The sequence below is a fragment of the Seriola dumerili genome, unplaced genomic scaffold, assembly GCF_002260705.1.
Source record: "Seriola dumerili isolate Sdu_G_001 unplaced genomic scaffold, Sdu_1.0 BDQW01001124.1, whole genome shotgun sequence".
Lineage (NCBI taxonomy): Eukaryota > Metazoa > Chordata > Actinopteri > Carangiformes > Carangidae > Seriola > Seriola dumerili.
Genome location: NW_019175379.1, coordinates 728,594 through 754,314, shown reverse-complemented (window position 1 = coordinate 754,314; position 25,721 = coordinate 728,594). Strand labels below are relative to the sequence as shown.

Sequence of the window (25,721 nt, the reverse complement as noted above, 5' to 3'; positions counted from 1 at the left end):
GCGCCTCCTATTACATTCGAGGAAAGGATATTTAAAAGCTCACAGCAGTGCCCACATGGGAAGTTGAGTACCCGATCTCAAGTCAGCAAGAATAATAAGCTATACCGGTGAAATTTTCAGTGAGTCACGTACCTTTACTTTGAAGGTGCCGACCGGAAGTTGTGTTGTTACTGCGGCTCGCTTTACGATGAAGCTTTCAGTGCCCATCCCATGCTTTCTGCTTATTCATGCTTCACATGAAAATGGAGGAATCCTCTTATAGTTGTTAATGCTCAGTAATAGGTACAGCTCCAATGACAGGACCAGTTAAATAAGAAATACAGTTATTAATAGCAATACAAAATATATGAATTATATTCTAAGAATTTGATTGTGATATTTCTAAACTAAACTGATATTTTTTACAATGAAATAAGATCATTTAAGTTAATACCTTTTTACATTACAATTTTTTTTTTTTTTTTTTAAGTTTTCCCTCTGCAGTCATGCATGGCAACTGTGATTAAATAAACTTTCAGCCATCTGCTTGGCCCTCTGCAGCTTTTGAGCACACTGAGATTAACCCACATGCTATTTCCTTTCACCCTCCACTCATGGGAGCTGGGAATTGTTGAACAACTACCAGCTCCCAGTTTATTTTAGTATCATATCTCTGATGGGGGGGGGGTTTGACAGGTGTGGCCTGCATCCCAACACACGCCTCTGTAGGGTCCAGTTATTCAGGTCAGACTAAGGGTCCCTCTGGAATTGGAGTTCATAGGGGTTCATCTCAGACCTCTGTGCTCGTTACAGTGAGCAACCAGAGGGCACGTTAGTATGTTTTTAAGCCCCCAGGCCTTATGGGAGAAGAGTTCAGTGGTGCCACTTACCAGTTTGAGGCCTGCTATGGTGGATAGAGGGCCCCGAACACCTTACTGTGTGACAGACGAGCGGTCGGCGACCCCATGTTTTCTAACCAGCCATCTGTGTTGACTGAGTCATGCACACACTTCAGCTCATGCGCGTCATTGATGCCAGCTATGCTGCGAGCCTGCTCACCTACCAGCTTTCTGCTTTCTATTTTCAGACGAGACCCTACTGAGATCAACATGCCATGGACACAAACACGTGCACAGTAGACACATGTATGTGGTGATCCAACTAGGCCATAGCCATGTGGGTTTATGTTCGTAGGCTAACATGTAAATGACAGAGGCATCCTGAGTATGAGTTAAGGAAGGCTCAGCTGTTGACACATTCATCCAGGAAAGCCTAAGTCACAATGACACGTAATTACCAAGCAAGAGATACAACAACTGCAAGTTTATGAGTGTTAGTAGCACATAATAATTATATTTCTTATTATATTTGAATATTTGAAGAACATCCATAACTGCTTACACTTTCAATCAACAACTTACTTAAAATGTGGCACTGTTTCCACTCAGTTTCCACTGGATTTCTTGGCATTATTATTTTTGCATTTTATGTTTTTATTGCTTACTTATTGTGTTTTTGTGCTCATGCAGTAGCCTAAAGTCATTTTTTCCTCCAGCAGAATCCCATTAATTTCTGCTGTACCTACTTTGCCCTGAGGGATCATTAGTTTCCCTCAGTTTCATTCACAAATCGTTCCAACTCGTGAGTAGTGGCTCAAAATTCATCCAGAGAAATGTTTTCTCAGGGGCACAGTTACACAGCCATATACTGAAGAGCCAGCTGTTCAAACTATATTGGTATTTAAACTTAGTGTGCAGTAAAACGTTACAGGAATGACTGTTCCCAACAGGCAAGATCATTCTAAAGAGTAGAATTATTGTTTGCTATATTTTTAGTCTGTTGTATTTTAGTTAAAAAAGAAAACAAAGTAAGATTTTGCCTCCTGGTTTCACATCCTGTGATATATTATTATACCTGTGGGGAAACATCAGGGGCTTCATCACAGTGTAGATCAGCCCTTTATTACAAATAGTCACATGGACACATCATAAATCTACAGCACAAATAAATAACAGTACAATCCATATAAGTGGAGGTTTTAAAGTGAAACAGACGCAGTACCTGCATAGAGGCTTTAAGCAATAAGTTCTAAGCTGAGATAATGTTGTCGCTTATGAGTTCAGAGCAGTCTTGGAGTGGTTTGTAAAGTATATCCAGTTGCCTGTGGGTTGTTTTACCCCTGTGGGACTAACACAGTCAGTCATAGCTTGCAATCTCTCCCTCTCTCTCTCTCTCTCTCTCTCTCTCTCTCTCTCTCTCTTTTGTTATATTCAGTTATCTTCAGTTATATATATTTTTTATCTTTTCCTCTCTTCAGTTCATTGAGGATTTATTGAGGGAAGACAGTATTGCCTACATTTCCCAAGTGCTCCCTCTCTCTGTCATGTACTGTTAGATTACCCGGTCATATTCTCTCAGCAACACACACACACACACACACACACACACACACACACACACACACACACACACACACACACACACACACACAGGTGCTCAGACTTCAGCTGCCCCCTTCTGTCTCTCGTCTTTTAGGAAGCAATTATCATGTTAAAGTTAGGCTGATGGAAAAACTTGAGAAAGGAAAGGCACACACCTAGTGAAGGTGTGAGGTGTCCTCATTTACAGTAACTCTGGATAGAGATGTGATGACAGGAAACTCATAAACACAGTCTCGCTGGCTCGGGGCACTGAAAAACAGAACGGTGTGAAGGATGACGCGGGATTCAGCTGCAACAATAATTCCTACTGAAGGAAAACTCCTGTCTTTTAGTTGAAATTGAATTTCAGGAAAACAAATAAAAGATAAAATAAAAATGTACTCAAGTATAGCTCTAGAATCCAAGCGGACCAAATTTTCTTCAGAGCTGACCTCTTCCGCTAAATTTCCTTGCATATTTAGTGTTTCTCCCTCTCTCTCTCTCTCTTTCTCTCTCTCTCTCTCTCTCTCTCTCTCTCTCTCTCTCTCACTGACTTTTCTGTACTCACTTCTACTCTTTCAACTTCCCTCTTTCATCTGCCTCCTAATTCCTCTGTGCTGCGGGCAAAGTTAAATCCAGATTTGTAGTAATCCACATAAAAAGCAGAACAGGAGAACAAAGATGAAGAGGTCAGGTGAAAATATGCTTGTTAATTAAAACTGTTAAGCTCTAAGCTAAGCTAATACAGAAAAGAGACTTTCTTTCTTGTTGTACTGAAGTATTTGTGTGAAACAAAGGCTGCCACTGACAATGCGATACAGGAGGTGTCAGTTTTCATCTGTGTGTATGTGGAGATGCTGTCAATGCTCAGACTAATAACTGTGTATTCAGTAGTTAGTTTTATGTCTGTGCCATGCCAAACATGTGCCCGATCCCACATGGAATTACAAGACACTATATATCAAACATAAAATTATAACAAGAGATCTCAGGGTGACATTGTACAAACCGCTAGACTTTACTTTTAACATATTTATATGGAAAGTTTTAAATAAATCGTGGACCTCATAAAAGAAGGAAAACAAAAATCCGATGAGTCTAAAGCTTTATCTCCAAGGTTTTCTCCAAGTCACAAGCGAACTTAAATGTTTGACAACTACGTCTTTCTGCATCACTGTCTATTTTTTTTAAATAAATCTGTTTTTCTTTTTACACGATTAAACAGATTATAGTGTTGTTCCATGTAAGAGGAACAAGTGAAAGTCGTGTTCGATATACAGTAACTGAAATGGCACATTCAACACTTCCAGTTTCTACATTTAGTGGTAGAATAATGACACAAAAATGAAAAATACTTTTTTTTTTAATTATATGAAATTCAACAGATATAATGACACGAAATGTAACCACTGCATTTGACAAGTGTTAACTGGAATCAGCGAAAACAAATAAGTAGACCAAATGGAAGAATGCCTGCTTTCTCCGTGAGACGGAGCTGAAAAACAGCTGATCCCATCACTTAATGAAATCAATTCAAGTGTGAAGTGGATATTAAATGAAACAAGGGTTTCCAAGCATTTTCACATCAGTTTTTTTTTTTAATTTCTCATTTGTCACCACTAGATGGAGCTGCTTCACTACTTTTACAATAAATCCTGCCTTCTGATGTTTCACCACAGCAATTAGTCCCAGTGAAACTCACAAGTTCTATCCTGAGATCAGTGTTAACTGTTAGCTAGGCACATTTTCTGTCCTATCAACACTAGCAGTGTGTGTGTGTGTGTGTGTGTGTGTGTGTGTATAACAGACGAAAAGAAACTGAGATAGAGAAATGAGTGATACTGTAGCCCTGAGTCATGACTGACATTCTGCTCTGCTTGATGTGTATGTGGCTGAGACACAGAGATCAAACGACGACGTTGCTCAGGAATGCTTCTTTGAGCTCCATCAATCCCTCCTGCCATGTCTGTTCCTCAGTCTCACACACACACACACACACTCACACACACACAAAAAAAACACATACACATTGTGCTCTCCATTTCCTGCTCTGGCGTTAATTACAGGGACAGATAAAGCCCTGCCTTAGCAACGTATGCCTCTGCATGTGAAATACACCTGTGTGTCAGTGGATCAAAGCTGCTCATCCTCTAAGGTGGAATTATTATTCAAAGAGGGGATGTAAATTAAACAGCACTCTGGTGTCATCTGTCTCTCCAATTCTCCCTCTTGCTCTCTCTCTCTCTTACTCTCACACACACACACACACACACACACCTGCTTAATACTGTCATTCCACTTGCTTTGATGGTGCTAGTAGGTGTGTTTGACAGGAAACAGGGGCCGGGTCGAGGCATGTGGTAACACACTAGCACACGCACAGCATACATATGGAAGAAGCAGGAGAAAGACGCCGTTCTCAGTTGCGGTTGGCAGCCGTACCTCGACGGAGCTTTCGAGCATGTGGGCGTGCTCACACGCATGCGACTGTACGGTGTCAAAGTGTCTGTGTGTGGCTTCACTGTTTGCAGCTGCGGGGATCAAGCCTGAACTGGGAGCTGGATGTGGGTAAACTGTGATTTGGCTATCTCCCTTCCTGGAGGAGATAAATCCTAGCCATGCTGGTGTGTCAGCCACTCAGTAATTACTTCATCCTGTCACGACTGTCTGAGAATGCAAGCCAGTGGGAACTTGCACTGTCGCTCTTTCATTGACACATGGGAAAAACACCGAGCATCCCTTTTATACGGCTCAGTGTCGGCTTAAGAGTGTTAGTCATCAGATAAGCAGATCCAGAGGAATTGAATTGAGTTCAAAAATGATACATCTGTAGATTTACTGCCTTTTTTTCACAGCTTCAGTTTAATTTGTTTTGATGTGTTTGGCCTTCTATCATAATGCTGAGTTTAATAGTGTAATTCTGCTCCGTCTGATGTCAAATTGAAAATTCAATTTAAAGTAAATCAGGTTCTTGTGAGCTGAATGTAAGCAGGGAAAAGAGCAAATCCTTAGACTTGCAATATCAAATCTTTCACTAGATGTCATCATAGCCTCAGCTGCTTTGAAGCTCGTTGCCAGAAACATTTTGTGTGGTCTGATCCGGCCTGGAAGTGTTGGATACAGCCCAATTTATGCGTAACACGACACTCTGATTCAAACTGATCATAAATAACCTATGCAGATGACTTGCACCTGTACGCACTTGCTGAATATTTGTGCAGAAATTGCTATATCATAATATCAATCATGTGTAATTATTGTGTACTTCCCTGACCTGAATAGACAGTGATTTCCTGTCTGTACATGCTCTAAAGCGGAATAAAAGTCAGTAGGATAAATCTGCAGGACTTAAAGCGTTGGTTAGTGGCTGCTAGGTGTTTATGTTTACTTACGACTTAATTGGTCCCAGCTTGTTATGGCCTGGAATGCTTTGATTATAGCCATTTAGGGAGGAAGAGTGGCGTTTGGATATCTTTTGACACAGGAAGTGCAAGCAAGAGAATGTCATTCATTCTTCTCCTGCTCTCCATTTGAGAAAAGAGGAGAGAGGAGAAAAATGACAGAGGGGTACAGGGAGGACCTGACAGGGCTACGGCAAACACAAAGAATGGCTGCGGCAGTGCACTCCTGCCGCCCCCCACCCCACCCCACCCCCATACCCCCACCCCCACCCACCCCACTCTGCAGAGAGAACACATACAACAGTTTCCTGTGAAAATCAAGAAATCTGTGGTTCACTTTTGAGGATTACTTTCCCAAAATGTCAAGATGTAACAGAGCCCATCTGGCGTGTCACATCAGGTGGACAGGGTCTGCTCTGTCAGGTGGGGCCAGTCCCTCTCCTCTCTTTTTTTTTTTGTTTTTTTTTTTTGTTTTTTCTTTGCTCTTCCTGTCTGTGTTTTGGCATCAGAGAGAGCAAAGGAAAAGCAAAGCCCCGAAAGGATTTCCTCAGCGTTGACTGTGGATGATCCTCATGGCTCCCGCATGCTGAAGCTGGGCAGGGCCAGCAAACTCAAAGCCCTGGGGGAATGAAAACCTAAGAGGGGTTGGGATATAGATTTAAATCTCCTGGAGGAGATGGAGTTTTTTTTTTTGTTTAGTTTTTTTCTCGAGGGGAGAAAAACATGTGTTTTCCTGTGTTCTTTTTGCGAAATATTGAAAGTTTTGAGACTTTTCTTGACAGCTAAATTGTGTGGTTGAGAGTTCATTTCGCTTTCACTGATCTGGAGGGGAGGGAGGACGTTGGAGTAACTCTGAGGAATGGTGCATGGCTGTAAGTGGGTGGTTTGGGCTGTGCAGTGTGGGAGGCCAGGCCCCAGTGCAAATTAAAGACTTCTCTGTGAAAGTCCCAGACTCAGCTACAGTAGTGTGTGTGTGTGTGTGTTGTGTGTGGTAAATATCATCTTGTATTGTGTGCAGACTGTGATGTGTGTGATGGTGTGTAGTAGTGTGGTGTGTGTGTGTGTTGTGTGTGTGTGTGTGTGTGTGTTGTGTGTGTGAGCAGCCAGAGCACCACTGTGTTGTGTGTGTGTCTGAAGTGATGAGCCGTGTGCAAGTGGCAGGCGGAAGAGACACTACCCTCTTCATTTTTTTTTTTTTTTTTTTTCTTTTTTTTAACTAGTCATTAAAAATAAGCCACAACTCACCCCCGGTACACACTGAGAGACAGCGAGAGGGAGAGAAAGAATGCATCTCCTCTTTCTCCTCCCTTTCTTTGAGCTTTGCTGCTTCACTAACCAAGTAAAACGGGGAGGAAAGGGTGGGGGGGGGGGGTGTTCAAGGGGACTGATTCCACTCAGAGGTTTTTAAGAGGCACACTCAGACCCCTCCCCCGTGTTAAGAGTAGCAGGAGTTTTTTTTTTTCTGTCCAGGAGGGGAGAGAGAGAAAGAGATGAATGGGGAAAGGAATGCAGGAGACAGACGAGTGCTCTCGGCAGGAGAGTGGGAATGTTGGAGAGACCATTGTTTCTCCCCCACAAGATTCTGCAGGGAGTGGATGTAAACACACAGGAAGAGAGGGAAGAGGGGTGTGAAAGATCACACCTGAGAGACAGACAGAGCTCCGGGTCATCTTCTCAGATAGTTCGATTTATCCTGATACATGCTGCCCGCTACTTTGGACACACACACACAGATGTGCATACATGCAGCCAGTGCCTATAGCTGCCATCTCGTCTTTCCCTCCGCACCCCTCCTCTCCTTCAACAGGATGTATAGGGTCAGAGGGTCAGGACTGGAAACCACAAAAGACAGTAGGCGTCAGTATAGCCTGGTTCTTGTTCCAAATCCCCCTTTAGCCCCCTGTTGTACCTCCTACCTTTCTGTCCCCCCCCCACCCCCTTTTTTCTCTCATTTTCCTCCTTCTCTCTCTCTCTCTCTCTCTTTAACTTTCCATCTCCGTCTCTCCGTCCGTCCTCCCCCGCCTGCCCCATCCCTCCTATAGGAGACGCAGAAGGCCTGACGTTTGGTTTTGGGCCCAGATGGCTTTAGCATGCCTCTGGCGGTGGATTAAGCCGCCAGTGTCTCCTTTCCCCCCTCCATGTGCAAGTGGTCAGGACAAAGAACGTCAAACAGGGGGAAAGAAGGAAGGAATGCAGGACTGTGAAACAACACCCGACGCTGATGTTTCACGGCATTCCTGGAAGAGTAAACTCAAAAACGCTTGTAAAAACTGCCATCCAGCTTTCTGCTACTTTTTGTGCCCAGTCATTTCATGAATCAAGTTATGACTTTTGGAGTTAATCCCCCGAGAGCTTGTAGCAAAGAAAAGAAGAAGTGAACTTTTGACCACATTCTGCTGCATTTATATGTAAATAGCAGCTGCAGCAAGCAGTGATCCTTCATGTAATGACATGACATCGGCATTGTGTTTCAGCCCTCTCAGTTGAGGCTGGTTCTTGTGTGTGTATGTGTGTGTATGTCTCTTGTCTTTTTGTCCGTCTGACCGTGTGTTTGCTATTTTGTCCCAGCGTCCATTACTCCCCAGGCTTGCGGTTATGTTTCCCTGTACTCGGCTGTAACTCCACAGACTTTCAGTTCTTGTGGACAGTCTGTCATGTTTTATCAGGGAGCTGTGTTTAAACACTTGGAGACAGTGTGGTGGCAACATTGCTGTGTTGTTGTGGGTATTTTTAGTTTACCAGACACTGGACTAAGTGGCCTGTATTATCCACTTAGCAACACAAAATGCCACCATGAAGAGCCTGTCCTCTCTTCTTCTTTCACACTGTCTTTATCTCTGTGAGCTTGACTTTAACAAGTTCTTTAGTCAGAGATTTATTTACACCTAGTCACTGCTCAATCACAAATCCAGTTTCATTTAATGACTGACTGATCCTCTCCAGTTACATGATTCTGTTTTTAAGTATGCGGCGACTTGTTACAGTCGACTATGCTGTCATTGCCGGCACATGCGATGTGTCACTCCGCACAGCGAGCCAGTCTACTCTTATAGTCTCAGTCAGCCGGTGAGCAATACTGTGGGAAATGAGTGCAGTGAAAGCATGCGTGACATGTGTGGGTGTGTTAGCTTTAGCGTCAGGGCTAATACTCAGGGTTTATGCCCCACGAAGCAGATGGAATGTACAGGAACTGAAGGAAACAGCACAAAAAACTTATCCCATGCCCTCTCCCCCTTTTTTTCCTCTCCTCCTTTACTCACTTTTCTTTCTATTATTCTTTCTTTATCTCTCTCCCTCTCCCCTTATGTCGAGTGACCATGCTCTCTCTTTCAGCCCCCTGCAGGCAGGTCTTTTGGACAGAAACAAAAGACTGATTTGTCTGTTCATGTGGTTGTGGACTAGTCAGGGTAAAGCCCTTGCCAAGGAGCAGGGGAGAACAATGGAAACGGCCTGGAGCCGTCACAGGGCAGGTCTAATGAGAAAACCCCCTTCATGTAAGAAAAGTCTTCAGGAGATTAGCCCGCATGCTACAGTACTGTACTGAGGGGAACTTTGGGATTACATATTTATACCGAATCCTGGATAATTGTACCTGCAATACATGTCATCTAACTGGTATTTACACTGTTGATGATAGCAATTACACTGGTGTTAAAATAAATGTTAGTTATTTTAATATTTTAGAGGAATATAAAACAATCAGTTGCATATTTCAGAGTGATGTCACCCCACCCTCCCATAGGTAAACCTCAGAACACTACATGTCCAAGGCAGAGGGAGTATTGACGCTAATGTGAGCACTAAAAAGAATGTTTTGAACTTTCAATTTTTATTTCCCCCGCCCCTTTCATTTTGTAGCTCTCAGCATGTCTCTCCCTGCCTGTCACTGACTGACAGAAGGAGGAGAGCGTTGGGCCATAAAAGAGGAATGCAGGTAACCGGGCTCTCTATTTGAACTTGGAACACAGGGAAGTGGGTTAAGTGAAGTGAATCTATTGCCTAACAGGGAGCAGCTGCCTGCCAGATTTAGCGGCGGCTGACAGTTGTAAACACACTCTTATCTAGTGATTCAGGAGACGCAGGCCTGCCAGAGCAGTTACCCACTGTTGACACGGGTTTCTGTCAAAAGGGGCACACTGAGCACACAGCTTTGTTGATAGCACTGTTGGCCTGAGGACACCGGAGGCATATTTAACAAATGTTTTGTACTGATATGCATGCTTATGTTTAACTTATGACAAGAAATCAATTTAAATGCAGCAGTTAGTGCAGGATGTTTACAACTCTGGCACCATTTGCACTGAAAACTCCCTCACCAAAAAGCACTCACACATGCTAAATATACCTCTTTAAAAGCCACTCACAGACTGCCACTCTTGTTCACATTTACACACGCAGGCGCACACAGTGAGCTATTGTGTCTGAGAGAGTTCAGGCATCTGGAAAGCAGAAACCCTCTCTGGTGACCTCTGACCTCTGGCGGTCGAGAGTCGCAGACTGACATGAGGGTCTCAGTGAGACTTTCAGGTGACTCAGAGGGCTGTCAGAGGTCTATTAAAGCACTATTGTGTGTGGTGTATGCAGGGTTTGTTGTGTCTCTGCAACATTAGCTGATCAACAGTGATAAGTGATGAGCAACAAACTATCTTAGCTTATTTTAACACATCAAAACATTTTGAAACTCAAGGCTTTTTGTAATTCTTTTTTACAGTGACTTAGATTAGTCTAACTGGAGGCCATGTTAAGTCGTTTAGGACGTGTCTTATATTTTTGCATTGTTGTTCACAAGAGCAGTGCACACCATGTGTCACACGGTGTAAAACTTTCAGGTTATTGTCATCTAATGACCCTGTCCCAGAAATCCAGTGACAAGCCTTTTGACAAGGATCCAAGACAAACTGGTTGGTAGAGTTCAGCATTCACCCGCACAAAGCTGCCGCTTCAGGGCTAGAAACATTATTAGATATGCATTTGCAACCATTCACTTCTTTTGTCTATGCAGAGAGCCTGTTGTTTGTTTGATTCAGTTATGCTGCGACCTATTATTCCTGCTGTGTTTTCTTGTTGGCTGGTGTTTAGGTGAGTGTCAGTGCAGCTGCAGTGTACCCTGTCAAGGTAAACAAATGGCCAACAGAAGCTCCCCCCTGCTTGCTGCTGGTAAAACGCCAAGCCTCCCAGCAAACTTCATGTTGCTATGTGTCGCCATGGTGATGCAATCACAAAGGACTCCAGCTGGTTCTCTGTGCTTGTGTGTGTGTGTGATAGAGAGAGAGAGAGACGGACAAATGGACAGAGAGTGGGCAGACGGAGCCAGGCAGTAACTCTGATTTACCCTCGTCCCTCCTCCTCCTCCTCAGACTTGTTCAGCTCTTCTTCTCTGTTCACTATTCTCTGCCCTCTCCCCTCTGGCAGACCCTCATCCCAAACACAGCGCAGCTGGGCTCAGCTGTCAATGTTCCCCCATACCGACCGCCCCCTTTCCTGGCCTTTGTATTTGTTTGGATGGTGGTGGATTTGCCCTTGGCCCCCGCGCGGGGGAGCTCGTTCCTGTTAGCTAGCCTCTTAGACCAAACCGTCTGCTCTTTGAAGTGGCCTATCACACAGATACACAGATTGGAGATTACAAGGCAGCCGCCTGCCTTCAATCTGTCCAGTAACATGAACACAGTGGTTAAATAAAGGAAACAGCATACACCTATGCAGACACACAAATGGGACACAGTGATCAGCAGAGCCAAAAAAATAGATGGCTAAGCAAGTCTGTTTTTGTTCTGAATGCTGGAGAAATGAATGGAGACTTTGCTTTGCCTCAGAGGAGGGAAGAGGGCTTTCTTTGATATTATCAAGGGGGGTGTGCTCTGCCAAGACGAACTGCTATTCACACCAACTTGTCGGCATGGGACTTTTGAAGCATTTGTCAAAAGAGGGATTTGGCAGAGAACCACTAGAGTTTTGTCATTCACAAACTCTCCTCTTCTTTGCGATGACAATACTCTCAGCAGGCTGCACCTACCTCTGAGGGAAGGGAGATGAAATTCCACAACCCCACTCCCATTAAGTGAGGAAGTTACTCCCAGGTTTCTTTGTTGCACAAAAGAGAATATGAGTGTTGCCTCTCCTATTCTGTGATCAAAGCTGCATAAACCTGATATTATAAAGTAAGAGAGAAACTTTTTTTTTTTTTTGTGTGGTCGTCAGTGTTTATCTGTGGCTGGTGAAGAGAGTTTTCCACATTCCTTCTTAGGGGTCTGATGGAATCCTGCGTCACATTCCTACTTCACTCCGTCCTTGACTGTCTGTGTGTGTGGGAGGTCCGGGGGCAGCGGCGTTGTCTAATGCTTTCATGGCTGCAGGAGGATCAAACTATTTTCTTATCATTTCTGTGAAAACTGGAAACTTGGCCCTCATCTTATCGGGACCGTAGTTTCGCTCAGATGCTTTTCCTTTCGCTATTGTCAGACAGACAAGAGTTAGAAAATTCAGAGTTTTTCTAACAAAGGGACTTTAATCCATTCATTTTAGCTGAAAGTCTGATGACGTCTTTACACCCTCGCATAGCAGTCATTGGCATGGGGCAGGTCATTTTTGACAACAACTCCCTATGGACGGAGAGTATATCAGTGGCAGGAAGTCTGTGGTCTCCCTTGATGTGGAGAGGTTGAAACGTTAAGCTGGGTTGTGTCAGTGTTATTTTTATGCCTCTGCAGGCTCGTGTGTGTGCGTGGGCTTGTTCTGACTCCTGAGTGTGTTTACTCAACCTGTCTCGGCATTCAAGACCCCTGTCATTCTCTGGCGTGTCTGGCTCTCGCAGTGACAGCTAGGTGGGACGCGGCGCGTTGTCTCCTGTTTCATACGGCGCTTTATCGAGCGAACGAAGAGGAGCACGTACCCACACAACACAGCAAGAAGCGCACACGCACGTACACACAAATGTGACTTTTAGATGACTTCAGGGGATAGAAGCTCTGAAAGGGGGCTGACATTCTATCCTTTGAACCTCCACGGCTGATAGGGGCAAGACCTCACCCTCTCCCTCTGTGTGAGTGCGTGTGTGTTCACTGTGTGTGTTTTTTTTTGTTCTCTTGTGGGTCTGTACTTAGTGACCTTTCTGAAGATTAGCCCTGGATGTCGCTCATATTCACTAGACATCTGTGAAAAGTCGAGACACTGGTGCATATCGTGGCATGCTCAGATAATTCCCCGTGAGATGGCTTTGGCAGTAATTCCTACATATGCAGTATATCTCAAAAGAAACGCACATGACATTTAGCTGCGGAGGAAAACACAGTAAGTCACTTCTTTTGTCTTTCTTGTGGTTTGGTACGCCACCATCAAAGACACTCATATTAGCAGCTGTGATCTCATCTCAACGCAGCACTCATCCCATCCGAGGACTTTCCAGCCTGTCAAAACCTGACTGAAATCTCGACGGGGATCATCCAATCACTGCGGGCGAGGCAGGAGCGAGGTGGGAGGACGGGCGGATGACTCTGACAAACCAAGAGGATGAAGTCAGCCCTCTGTTCACCTCCAATGTGTTCGGGCCTCTCTGTAGCTGTCAGTGAGATGGCAAGACACAAAGCAAACAACATCCCGCTCTAATAGTTTTAGACATGGCTGCTCATGCTGGGTGTGGCCGGCAACAGTTGTCTGCTGCACACTGAGCAGCGATCCCGCCACGGTAGGATGTTTGTCTTTTGAAGGGATTAAAGGGATCCAGGAAACCCGCTGTCCTAGTTTTGCTGCACAGCACAGTGAGGGCGACCTAGTTTTGATGATAGCGCCAGGCCAGGAAGGAGATTCCAAGGCATAATGTAGTTAGGACGTGGCTGATGTTGTCTTTCTTTAGACGGGCTATGCTTTTTATTTTTTTCTGTCTGTTGGTATGTTACAGACTCACAGACTCAGTTTGTGTGAGAGGCTCCATTGTCTGTGCAGAACCTGTAGCTGTAACCTGAGAGGGAGAGAGCGCAGACAGAAAGAGGGAGAGTGTTACCGAGCAGCACTATGATGCTTTTTTTTTTTTTTTAAGTATCATCCATTTGCTTGGATTTAACACAAAGCCTTTAGACTGTACTGAGCGCTCCAGCTACAATATCATTAAACGTCTGCACTTTACTGTAAATATCATTTAAATTACAACTATGCGACTACGCATGTAAACAACAGCAAGGGCTATATTTGGCAAAGTCAAATTCCTCTCGATGTGTACAGTAAGTGCGTAGAGGGCTTAACCATCTAGATCAGTGGGTCAAGTGGCTGACATAATCCTATTACTGGACGAAGCTCTGATTCGTTAAAGTTGGCCCTAATCTACTGTCCATTTTGACTCCAACACAGGGGCCTAAGACCTCTGTGTAAACTGTCAGGGTGTCAGCTGTCACCAGAGTCATGTGGTGACATCATATATTTCTATGCTGTATGTTATACAGCATAGAAATATATGCTGTTTCCATACTTTCATTCACAAATTTCGACTTAGACATTTCTGCTGTTTCTGCTTATTTTACGTTTGTACTTATGATCTTCTTCATGTTTACTTTTTCTTGGCTTGACTGTAATTATTTGCAGCTGCATCAACCCAGTTGTATCTTGACATTCAGGCCTTAGTATGCAAAAACACGTCCTACATAAAGCAACTGGGTTGTACCTTTCATTCGACCCCCTCCCTGCTTGTTAAACACGTGCGTCTGTCAAACTCTACATCCCCAAGCTTGTTATGCAGCATTTTCATTGAAAAATTTCGAGCCAAAGGCAAAATAACCCCGATGACATTCTCCGAGTTTTGCAAGCTCCCTCCAAAGCTGCAAAGGACATCACGTAACAGTTTTCACAGGCGATGTAGTCCTCCTCATTTTGAGTAAACTGAACTTCATGTGTAAAATTGGTGAAATGCTTCTCTAAAGTTTCAACTTACCTTTTTAATTAATAGATTGAGATTTTTTTTTTTTTTTTTACTTATTTATCTCTCTTTCTCTCTTCCTCCACTGCAGTGTCATCATGCATCACCACCTACAAGAAGACACCTCCCCCTGTCCCACCACGCACCACCCCATCCAAACCCTTCATATCCATCACAGCCCAAAGCAGCACAGAGTCTGCCCAGGACGCCTATATGGACGGGGGCTCGGGCCAACGGACGGGCATCAGCTCCCAGCCGGGCCTGTCCAACTCCACGGAGAGCATCGACAGCATGAAGGCCCTGACGGCAGCCATCGAGGCGGCTAACGCTCAGGTGCACGGCCCGGCCAGCCAGCATGTCACAAACAGCACCATCACCATCACTGCCACCGCCACCACCTCCGCCGTCGCGCACGTCTCTGCAGACAGCAAGGCGCAGAGGGAAGCGCTCCGCAAGTGCCTCTCCATAGGGATCCAGGTCTGTGGGTGCACCCGTGGTTCCTGTGGATGTTCTAAAATAAAACCCTGGCATGCTTTCTGACAGTTTCTCCCCTCCTCTTAGGTGGACCCAGAGGAAGGAGGGCCCACAGAGGAGCAGTCTAAATTCCAGTCGATAGGAATTCAGGTGGAGGATGAGCGATGGTGAGTAGTGAGAGGAAAGAGAGGAGTGGTAGGAGGTTGTAAAAATGAAACTGGATAAGTCTGATGGGAGGAATGAGGCAGAGATAGCATGGACAGGGAGAGGACTTATGGACACAGAGAGAGGTTTGTAGTGTGCAGTGCAAGCTTTCGCCCCCCTGCACTGGCTTCCCGCAGCAGCTGTCCCCAGTTCAGGGGAGGTTGGCGTCAGAGCCCCCTCAGCCAGGGGCCCCAAGTGACAGCTGGGCCAGAGGATGTGGTACAGGGGACTGGGAAGGTGGAGGGGGTGAGTTGACAGCCATCTGTTGCTGCAGTCATTGTGATTCAGGCTACTTTGAGGTTGTGTGTGTTTGTGTATGTGTGGGAGGGAGAGGGAGAGAGAGAGAGAGAGAAGGGGAGGGAGTTTTATTGGGTTTGTTTAGTTCTGAGCACTGAGAGACTGCTGTGCTGTCAGCTATAGCCTCTCATTCTGCAACATGTGCCCAGTTTGAGAAGAAGCTGCCTAGTGTGCACGCTGTTTCATTAGCTCACATTGCGCCACACTTATCAAGGCCTCTGCTGGGACACGCAGGCATTTATAGCTTCTTTGTCTGCTTTCGTTCACCCTGTCAAAACAATGACCTTCTGTTTGGTGAAGGAAGTTGACAAATTTAGCCACGGCACTGGTTTTCACACCGCAGCCGAGGCATGCTTCAGGAATTCAAAGAGACATCACCTTTAATCAAAGGTCACAGAGAGGGCTGAGTCCAGAACTTTAAAACACACACTCACGCAGTGTCAGGAAATGTGATGGACTTTCTGAAAGGGGAGGTCTCAGCTGACTGACTAAGCTCCGAGTTCCTGTAGTTGCCAAGCCAAATATTAACTCATCCAGACACCCTCTAGTCTGCTGAGGCTGGGATGTTATGCAGCACTGCAGCCTCTGCATTTCTCTGGTTAATGTTTGGAATAGGTGGGACGGTATTTTTGTTGGTGCATGTTTAATTTTTTTTTTTTTTTTTACCTGTTGGCATGCACTGTGTGTGTGTGTGTGTGTGTGTGTGTGTGTGTGTGTGTGTGTGTGTGTGTGTGTGTGTGTGTGTGTGTGTGTGTGTGTGTGTGTGTGTGTGTGTGTGTGTACCTGGGAGGTCTGGGCATGCTGGCCCTACATTAGATTTCCAGACAAGTGAGAGTGCCAAACTCCTACGGCCTTGCTTCAGTGCTCAACCTGCCTTATTTGTGTCTGTGTGTGTGTGTGTGTGTGTGAGAATCTGTGTGTTTATATGCAGCAGTCTCCGGTCATAACCTCACCTTGCTGTTTGAACTCGGATTAACTGAGGGGGAGTAAAAGAGATGAAAACAACAAAAAGCATGCCTGTCTTTACACAGACTTCTTTCTGCAGGACCGTACAGATCTATATGAGTTGAGCTTTTAATACATGTCAAATTAAATTATACTGATTTAATGTATTTTTTATATAATAGTGCACGTATAAAATTAGGAAAACAGCAAGTATGTAAGCACAAAAAAAACATTTTAAAATGTGATCTCTAAATGTTGGATGGATTGACAGATTCTGTTTTTTAGGGCCTGGGGTTGGTGGTCACCAGATGGCTTTGCAGTCACAGGAGAAGTGGGGCATTGCTCATTGTCCTGTAGTGACTAAACCATATGCACAACCGTCTTGAAAAATCAACTTAAATGACAGCTAGACCTCCCTGTCTTTTTGTTTTTCTCCCAACTGACTGAAGGTTTGTCATTACTGGCAAACAAACGGGAAGGCTCGGGTGCACGGGCAACTTTTAAATGTGTATGTGTGGTGCGTAGCAGCACGAGTGGCTGTGTAGTGCTGTGTTTTCTGTCATTTAACATTCCTCACCTTGTTTTGAGCTTCCATCTACATCCAAATAAGACATCAGGCTGCTTTTGTTTATCGATGCCTCGATATTTCCTCATGGTTTTGATTTGAGTCATGCTTTCTGCAGATGAGAGGAAAAGTAATAAAAGCCTGGAGGTAAAGAGGCCTTCTGAAATCTGTAGCTTATGGAATGCAAGACACCCCCCCCTTTTCTTTTTTTTTTTTTTTTACAACTTTCCGTCATGTTCACCACACGAATGAAATGAGAACATGGACTTTCTGCATTTTTACTTGCTCCTTTTCCCACCGACCAGATACCTTCCTCATATTTCTTAGTTTTCCCCCCTCACATTGACTTCCCTGTTGAAATGCCCTTCCTTGTTCTTTTGCCTCCTGCTTATTGATATGTCTGTCTTTCTGTCTGGGCTGTGTTTGGCCTTGCCCGTCTCTGCCCCTGCAGGAAGTTGTTAGCAGGCTGATAGAAAGCAGGCTGAGGTCATTAGAACTGAACACCTGCTCGGAGGAGTTACTCTTTAACTGCTCTTCACACACACTCACACACTCGCAGGCTGCTGGTAAAGCATATACACACTCTGTTTGATCTCCCCCGAAGCCACTCCCTTGTTCCTGCTCCCTCTCTTTTCGTGTTCACGGAAGAGGAGAGATGAATGAGAAAAAAGGGGAGGTAGAGATGAATGGGGAGCACCGAGGAGGAGTGTGCGTCCGGAGATGGGCTGAAGCAGACGTGATGGAGCTGTGATCATTTGTGTGTGTCATGCTGCAGGCAGGTCAAGCTGAGGTTCAGGTGCGAGAGGATTGTCGGCATGTTTGAATAGGAGTACAGCTAATAGAGTAGCAATTCAGTCTTGTTTCTGGCTTGGAAAAGTTGTTACTTCTTACTAATTTGCAGCATATTGACAACTGACTAACAAATATTTGAACCCAGACATGCTCAATAATAGGATATGGCATGCTTGGTATACCAGACTTGAAACGTTTGCATGAGAACTTATGTGTTGAGCTCAGATGTAAACTATTCTGCTTTTATATTATCTGTTTATCTTTGGACTTCCTGACTCTAGCAAGCTCTTGTGTACACTACAAAGTGTATCAGTAATTTTTTTTCGAGTGGCTCAGTGAGCTGCGCCCTGGTACATTTTTGTAGTTGTTAATAAATGATGTGCTTGGAGTGTTGTACCACTTTGAGTTGTAATCTGGCAGTGATTAGACCGCAGGTTTGTCCAATCGCTGCGCAGCTCTCTGGCCAGCACCCCCCCACACACACACACACACACACACGCACACGCACACACACCCCCAAAACACCCGCATCCCTTTGGCGTCCCATTCATTACTGGGATGGTGAGCTGCTCTATAGAACGTAGCCAAGTGTGTGTATGTGTGTGTGTTGATTTAATCTTTGCACATGTGTGTGTATGTGGGTCCGCTCCTGCACACACAGTGTGGAGGGACTTGGCAGAGGCTGCCCCAACAGTGCCACAAAACCTCTGAGCCAAAAACGACATGGCACACCCAGCTGTAGGGAAGGGTCCCAGGTGTGTGTGTTTGTGTATGAGTGTGTGTTTGTGTGCTTGCACTATTTATGTATGTTCATCAGCCCCCAAAGCAGAGCTAGTGGTTTTACAGACGATTGCACACTCTGTTGCTTCTGAATGAGGCAGGTGACAAAACACACACACACACACACACACACAGACACACACACACAAACACACAAAAGATGTTCCACACTACAAAAGCTATTCATCACTATCAGTGACGAGATCACTGTGATCATTTCAATTTTCCATACTGGGAGCACCTCCAAGAACTGTGTGTAAACAATATTATCATAATTACTGCAAAAAGGAAGGCACTGTGTGGTATTACTATACGATACGAGTGTGTGTATTCAATCATTGCATAAAATCAGATTCATACCAGATGAAAAAAAAAATGAACAATACCTTTTTGTTCACCACCTAACTTTATTCTTGCTTCCTCTTCTAGTTACCGCAGGATGACCCGCTCCAACAGCGTAACCACGGCTGTGCAGGCTGACCTCGACGACCCCACAGATGTCCCAGAGCTGCCGCCGCGTCACTGCGCCACCATGCCGCGCCAGCACTCCCGGGACGCTGCCACCTCCACCGTCAGCATCCAAGGCTCGGGGAACCACTACCATGCATGTGCCGGGGATGACTACGGGGAGGTGGGGTTCGACCCGTCTATCCTGCCCCCTCCGGACCCCTGGATGGACAGCGTGGCCGAGCCAGAGGCGGAGGGTTCGGAGGCTGTCGGCCGATCGGTGTGCCCCCGTGACGGCCGCTGGTTCCTCAAGTTGCTGCAGGCCGAGACGGAGCGCATGGAGGGGTGGTGTAGGCAGATGGAGCAAGATGAGATGGAGAATGAGCTGCCTGATGAGAGTGAGTTGAATCATTGGTTTTAAATGTCAAGATATGAAGCCAAGATATAAATTATATTATATAAGACTGATATTAGGTCTATTTTTCCTCTCCTCTCCTCTCCTCTCCTCTCCTCTGATTTGGAGGGTGCTGGTATTCATGGTATTGGACCACAATAGCTGCTTGTTCCTGTCTCAGGCCCTCTGGCCTCCACAGACATACCGTGCATACTTATCAATAGGCTGCTGCTGGCCCCAGCCACACATCTGTCCTCTAGATACACTGTATAATGATCTTTCACACAAACACAGTGAAGGGGTTTCTGTCAGTGCCCCTTCCAGGCAACTATTTGATCTTGACGTAACACACACACACACACACACACACACACACACAGCAGTACATGTCTGTATGTGCACGTCTAAATATGTTTTATTCACATGCACATATCAGATGGAGCAAACAAGCCTCAGGCAGTAGGCACTGTATTTCTACCTGTCCTTACTGCGCAGCTGATTTCATGTCTTACAGAAAATGTCATTGCTTATGCAGCTAGTGTGTTGTTATGGTTCCAGGCAAGAGATTCTCTCACAGAACGTGCAGAACAGGGAGGCTGTCTCAAGGTTATGTTTTCCCAGCTCCCACGCCACCATGTGCGCACACACACACACACATACATACATACATATACATACACACACACACACACACACACGCACACGCACATCCTGAAGGGGTTGTGTCTGTAGTGCAGATTCATTACTCCCCCTCTCAGTTTCTGATCCCATTCTCTTCATGTCGAGTAATGTATGCAGTGGCAGTTCCTCTCCATAGGGATATGTGAGTCAATATGACTGGCCAGTGGAGTCCCGTTATACAGCACAGCCTTGTTTATTTCACATATCAGTCTGGCAAACTGGCATTGTGAGAGAAATAAAACATTACATTCTTAAAATCTGTTTTAGGACCATATGCTTGATTTGAAGAACTGTGCTGTAAATGTGTTTTTTTGGATTGTGTGTTCAAGATTCTCTTTTTGGAAATTATAGCTTTGAATTTTGAATTTCAGTGCTCTTCAGTAATTATTTCACTTCCCTAAATGATTTCTGTTCCTCAGATGCAGGTAGAAGAGGTTTCTGCACATCCTTATGTGTTGCATTACTAATGCACCCTCTCTGTTAGCGGTGCAACATGCCTGCAGTATGCGGTTCCGTGAGTAATTGCATTGTGGTGTGTGTGTGTGTGTGTGTGTGTGTGTGTGTGTGTGTGTGTGTGTGTGTGTGCGCACATGTGTCTGTGTCTTTCTGCAGTCATGGGGAAGATCCGCAGTGCAGTGGGGAGTGCCCAGCTGCTGATGTCCCAGAAGTTCCAGCAGTTCCGGGAGCTGTGTGAGGAGAATCTGGTATGTGTCACCTCATCCTCTGCATGCTCCCCCAGCCCCCCTCACACACACTTACATCATCCTGCACAAATCATCCTGACAGGACAGGCCAGCGCTCATTTACTATGCATCTAGTGTGGAGTGTGGTTTTGCACACCCCTACTGTCTTTCACATACAAAAAAAGATCTTGCAGTGTGAAAGCGAGAGCCTGACAGACGGGGATTTTTAAGCCTAAAGCTTCTTTGTTTGTGTTTTCTCGTGCAGATATTTACCTTTATTTTTCCATTTGCATGTCAAAATATTGCAAGTACGTGTGTTGCATAATTTATCCATTATAAAACAATAAGACCTGCCATAGTGAATGTAATCAAAGCCGTATTCTAGAGACAAGCAGAGTACTTCCACATATTTGGAGTATGGTGCCTGATTTATAAAAAGAAAATCTCTCATTTGAATTCCAAATAACTTGCGCCTCAATGCGCATTTAACTTTCTTGAAAGTCAATCCTGTGATTCATCAGACAGCAACAGCATCTTTCCAAAAAATGTGTGATGAGTGTATATAAACAAAATGTTTTTGTGCGTGTGTGTGTGTGTGTGTGTGTGTGTGTGTGTGTGTGTGTGTGTGTACATGTGTGTATGTCTGCAATTTTTGTGTATTAGAACCCAAATGCACACCCACGGCCCATCTCCCAGGACCTGGCAGGTTTCTGGGACATGCTCCAGCTGTCAATCGAGAACATTAGCCTGAAGTTTGATGAACTCCACCAACTCAAAGCCAACAACTGGAAACCTCTGACTCCCCCAGAAATTCAGGTGCAGACACACATACGCAAATATCACATTCAATCAACTGCATTTCAAATGATGAAATTCACCTAGCCTCAGTTTTGTTTTGGGTTGCCTTACTAACCTGCATGCTATCTGCTGTCATTACTGTTTACTTTGAATTCACAGTTAAGCTTTGTTGTAGCATGCAGATATGTGTTGTGTACTGTCATGTTGCCTGCCTGACGTCACCACTTGTATTTGTGTGTTTTGTTCTGTCTTGTTGCCGACAGTGAGCTGCTTTTGAGAAGCTTCTCTACCTGCCATGCACCGTTGGGGCCTGTTCATCTCCAATGGTCACTTTTACCTCACGCAATGGCCACCACCGTGCTCTCTTACCCCACACAAATGGCTGCCACTGTGAACCATAACCTCATTCACAATTGCATGCTCTGACATTACGCTGGCAGCAGCTACAGTGCTCTTTCTAACCCCTATGCAAACTGGCTGCCATTGTGTTGCTCCTTACTGGTGTTTAGCTGCAGCTTGCCATGAGGACTCAGTGGTCTGTCATTAAGACTATCTATCATTCCTGTCCAGGAGAGAAGGATGCCTCCTCCTGTGCCAAAGAAGCCCCAGAAGGGCCACCCTCCCCTGGCTAGGGACCGCTCGCTGGAGAGCTCTGAGCGCCAGCGTCTGGAGGCTCGCAAACGCCTGCTAGCTGCCAAACGTGCCGCGTCGGTTCGGCAGAGCTCTGCTACTGAGAGCGCAGACAGTATCGAGATCTATATCCCCGAGGCTCAGACCAGACTATGAAACACACAAATATATGTACCTACACACATGCCCAATACACCATCCCCATACACACAATAGCACTGAATGGTACAGCCAAGGTGCTAACATTACATAATCATATGTTTTGCAGACTTCTCAGATCACTGTGGGGTCAGTCACGATGGAGGTTGTTTGAACAAGAAATGTACATTTACAGTATTTATTTATTTATTTATCTGCCCCCCTTTCCTCATTTCCTTTTCCCAGCTTTGATGTAGCACTCCCTTTTTCCTCCGTATCACCACCCGCCCCCTTCACTCCCAAAGAAGTCTCTTATAAATCCCTTTTTTAAGTGACCTGATATTACAAAAGTAAGCCTGGTGTAGCACAGCTGTAATGCTTCACGTTAATGCGTTTCAGGAGCTGAGAATTACAGGAAAACTTGGAGGGAGCATGCATGGGCATGTGGAGTGTGTGTTTGTATATACATGCAAATACACACAAACTTATGAGAGATGTACTCTGAGCAGATCAGATCAAATACATCAAATCAAACGGAGATCAGACCTATTAAATCATATTTGATAAATTGATTACGTTGATGTTACTTTTATATTTTTACCAAAATCCCATGATCTAATTCTAAAATAAAAAGAGGTTGAACATTAGAACCGAATGTTATAAAAAGTAGACAGGGAAATTATAGTGTCAGTTAGTGACACATTTTGCCATCTGTCTGCAAATAGGTCTTTTCAGTGGCAGGAGGAAAGGTCAAGAGTCAAGTCAGATTTTGCTCCTCCATGTGAGGCAAAGTGGCTTTTGTGCCAGGAGCGAATTATGAGACTACCTTTCACTGAAAGAGTCGCTGTTTTAAAATGCCACAAACCTAATCTGTGTGTGTGAGTGAGAGTAAGTGTGTGTGTGTGCATGTGTGCGTGGGTGTGTGTGCGCGCTCGTGTGCGTCTATGTGTGTGCGTGTGTGTTTTGATTCAGATGTTCATTTCAAGAAGTGCTTCCTATTTTTCTGGGGCGGGACGGTCCCAGTTGTAACTGATTATTAAGGTAGCATTATCAACAACCTGTAAACACACCACCCATTTTGTCTCATTTGAAACTGAGCAAAACGTGTTTGTATAAAGGACATATAATAACATGACATGCATGCTGACACAAGGTAACCGATACTTTTGTCTTTTTTTTTTTTTTTAACAGGTTTAATCCTTTCTCATGTTGCATTCAAGCTCTTCGGTGTTACAGACTAAGCTAAAATACTGATATTTGGTACAATACTGGTAGTTGTACTCTATTTTATTATGTCATTTTTAGACAAGAGAGGTTTATTGACAGTATTGAGACTAATGGACTGAAAAGGGACTATTTTCTCCTCACTGTGTGTGCACTATCTCTGCCTCCAAATGAAGCAATTATTTGAAGGTCATACAAAAAAAATCCAATTTCTAATATTTTGTATTCATGTTTAATTTATTGATTAGAAGAACAATGACTGTTTATTGACATTGTGATTATTATTATGCACTGACAACAAGGCCCTTATACTGTGTTTATGTTTTATGTTTGTTTAGCATGACAGGCACCCTTTTTTTGTCTTTTCTGTTTCAGTGATCAGCCTTAATTTCTAATATGATAGTTGAGCACAACAGCAGTCTCAGGGGAAGAAGTGTGTCTGTGTGTGTGCGTGTGCGTGTGTGTGTGTGACTGAGGGAGGGAGAGAGTGAGTGTGACTGACTTCATGTGACTGTATGCGACCCATGGCTTTGTCTCTTACTGTATATAACCCCAGTCACCAAGATAGGCCATGTTCTTAAATAAAGGAACTAGTGTCCATGCCATCTTTTGAATGATGTTCCTGTTGGACATCTCAGCCCTACTTACTTCAGTGAAACAAGGTATTTTCTGTCTGCTGCTTGACTATGGAGACAATCCTGAGCCGGTTTACCATCACATACTTGTTTAGATTACAGAATAGGGTGTGTTAGTCCAATTCTTTTTATTGATCTGACACTTTTGTGCCACTGGACAACAATAGGTAAAGCTATATTCCTGCTATTTGTCCCTATTGAACGCTACCTGAAGATTTCATTGAGAGGCATTTGTTTGTGAAGGAACTCAAGTGATGAAGTAAACCGTACAGTATGATTTGTATTTCCTTTCGTTGGTCGATATAAATTTTAGAGAAGGTGCATAAAAGTAACAATAGTTCAAACTTAATGCCATTTTATGTAGATGAAGCTAATTTTAGATTTTTTTTTACTTTGGAACTTGTATTTGAATTAAACTGTCTGTCAAATGATTGACTTCTTATTTATGTTTATTATATTAACATATCAATATAATACTCCTGGTATAGCAGGGAGTTAGAAACCAGAATGTTGGATTGTGGTAAATTGCTAAACTCAAAAGACACTCCAGCGATCCTGGCAATTCTGAAGCTTGTGATGTAGTTATATTAAGAGAAAAACATTCGAATAAACATTTGTACATAAATGAATGTTTCCCTATGTAAATGTAAGCTTAAAAAACCTGATCAAATAACATATTAAGCAGATATACATTTTGTAATTAATGTTATTACACTGTTGATGTTATGGCACGTGTATGAGCTCTTATCAGCATTAAAAAAAATATCATTGCCATAATCTTGTTGTGTTCATTTCTTTCTTGTCTCCACATGTGTTTTCAATCGGAATGTAATTAAACAGATTACAAGGCCAGCATGGTGTGTTTTTAGGGCATTTCCCTTCCGCAGGGGCGGGTCCCCATAATTAGACAGCATTTCTGGCCTTGGCTCGGCCTCGACGCTCCTGTACGTGCAGCTTCTGGTGATTTGTCATTCACACATCAGTCATGCTGAGGGGAGGCATGCTGACCTCAGTGGCCAGAGTTCAGGGGTGGGTGGGGGGTGAAAGAGGGGGTTGCAGAGGTAGGTTTCAGCTTTGTATAAGGCCTGGCCCTGGGTCCCTGGGTCAGTGTACCCTTCACATGGCCTACCATGGTGGGCCACAACTGCCCGCTGTGCGCCAGGAGGTCTGTTTAAACCCTTATTAGTGATTACATCCTCCTGACTGGACCCAACCTCCACCACCAGAGCTGTCACTTTTCACAGGCAACATCTGACAAAAGGTGGAAAACTCAAAATGCATTCTGAACATTTGTTAACGGTCTGCAGGGGCAAGCCTGCAGGGGCAAGCCTT

General features: G+C 44.5%; 1 protein-coding gene across 1 annotated transcript in view; it reads left to right on the top strand.

Annotated features, from left to right (window-relative positions):
* dlgap1 (DLG associated protein 1) overlaps positions 1 to 22,548 on the top strand; it is a 40,902-nt gene extending 18,354 nt beyond the window's left edge. Inside the window, exons 5-10 of the mRNA XM_022767231.1 lie at positions 14,794 to 15,179; positions 15,264 to 15,343; positions 19,189 to 19,604; positions 20,894 to 20,985; positions 21,628 to 21,780; positions 22,333 to 22,548. Of these exons, the coding sequence (XP_022622952.1) occupies positions 14,794 to 15,179; positions 15,264 to 15,343; positions 19,189 to 19,604; positions 20,894 to 20,985; positions 21,628 to 21,780; positions 22,333 to 22,548 (1,343 nt within the window). The remainder of the gene's footprint in view (positions 1 to 14,793; positions 15,180 to 15,263; positions 15,344 to 19,188; positions 19,605 to 20,893; positions 20,986 to 21,627; positions 21,781 to 22,332) is intronic.
* The last annotated feature ends 3,173 nt before the right edge of the window (positions 22,549 to 25,721 follow it).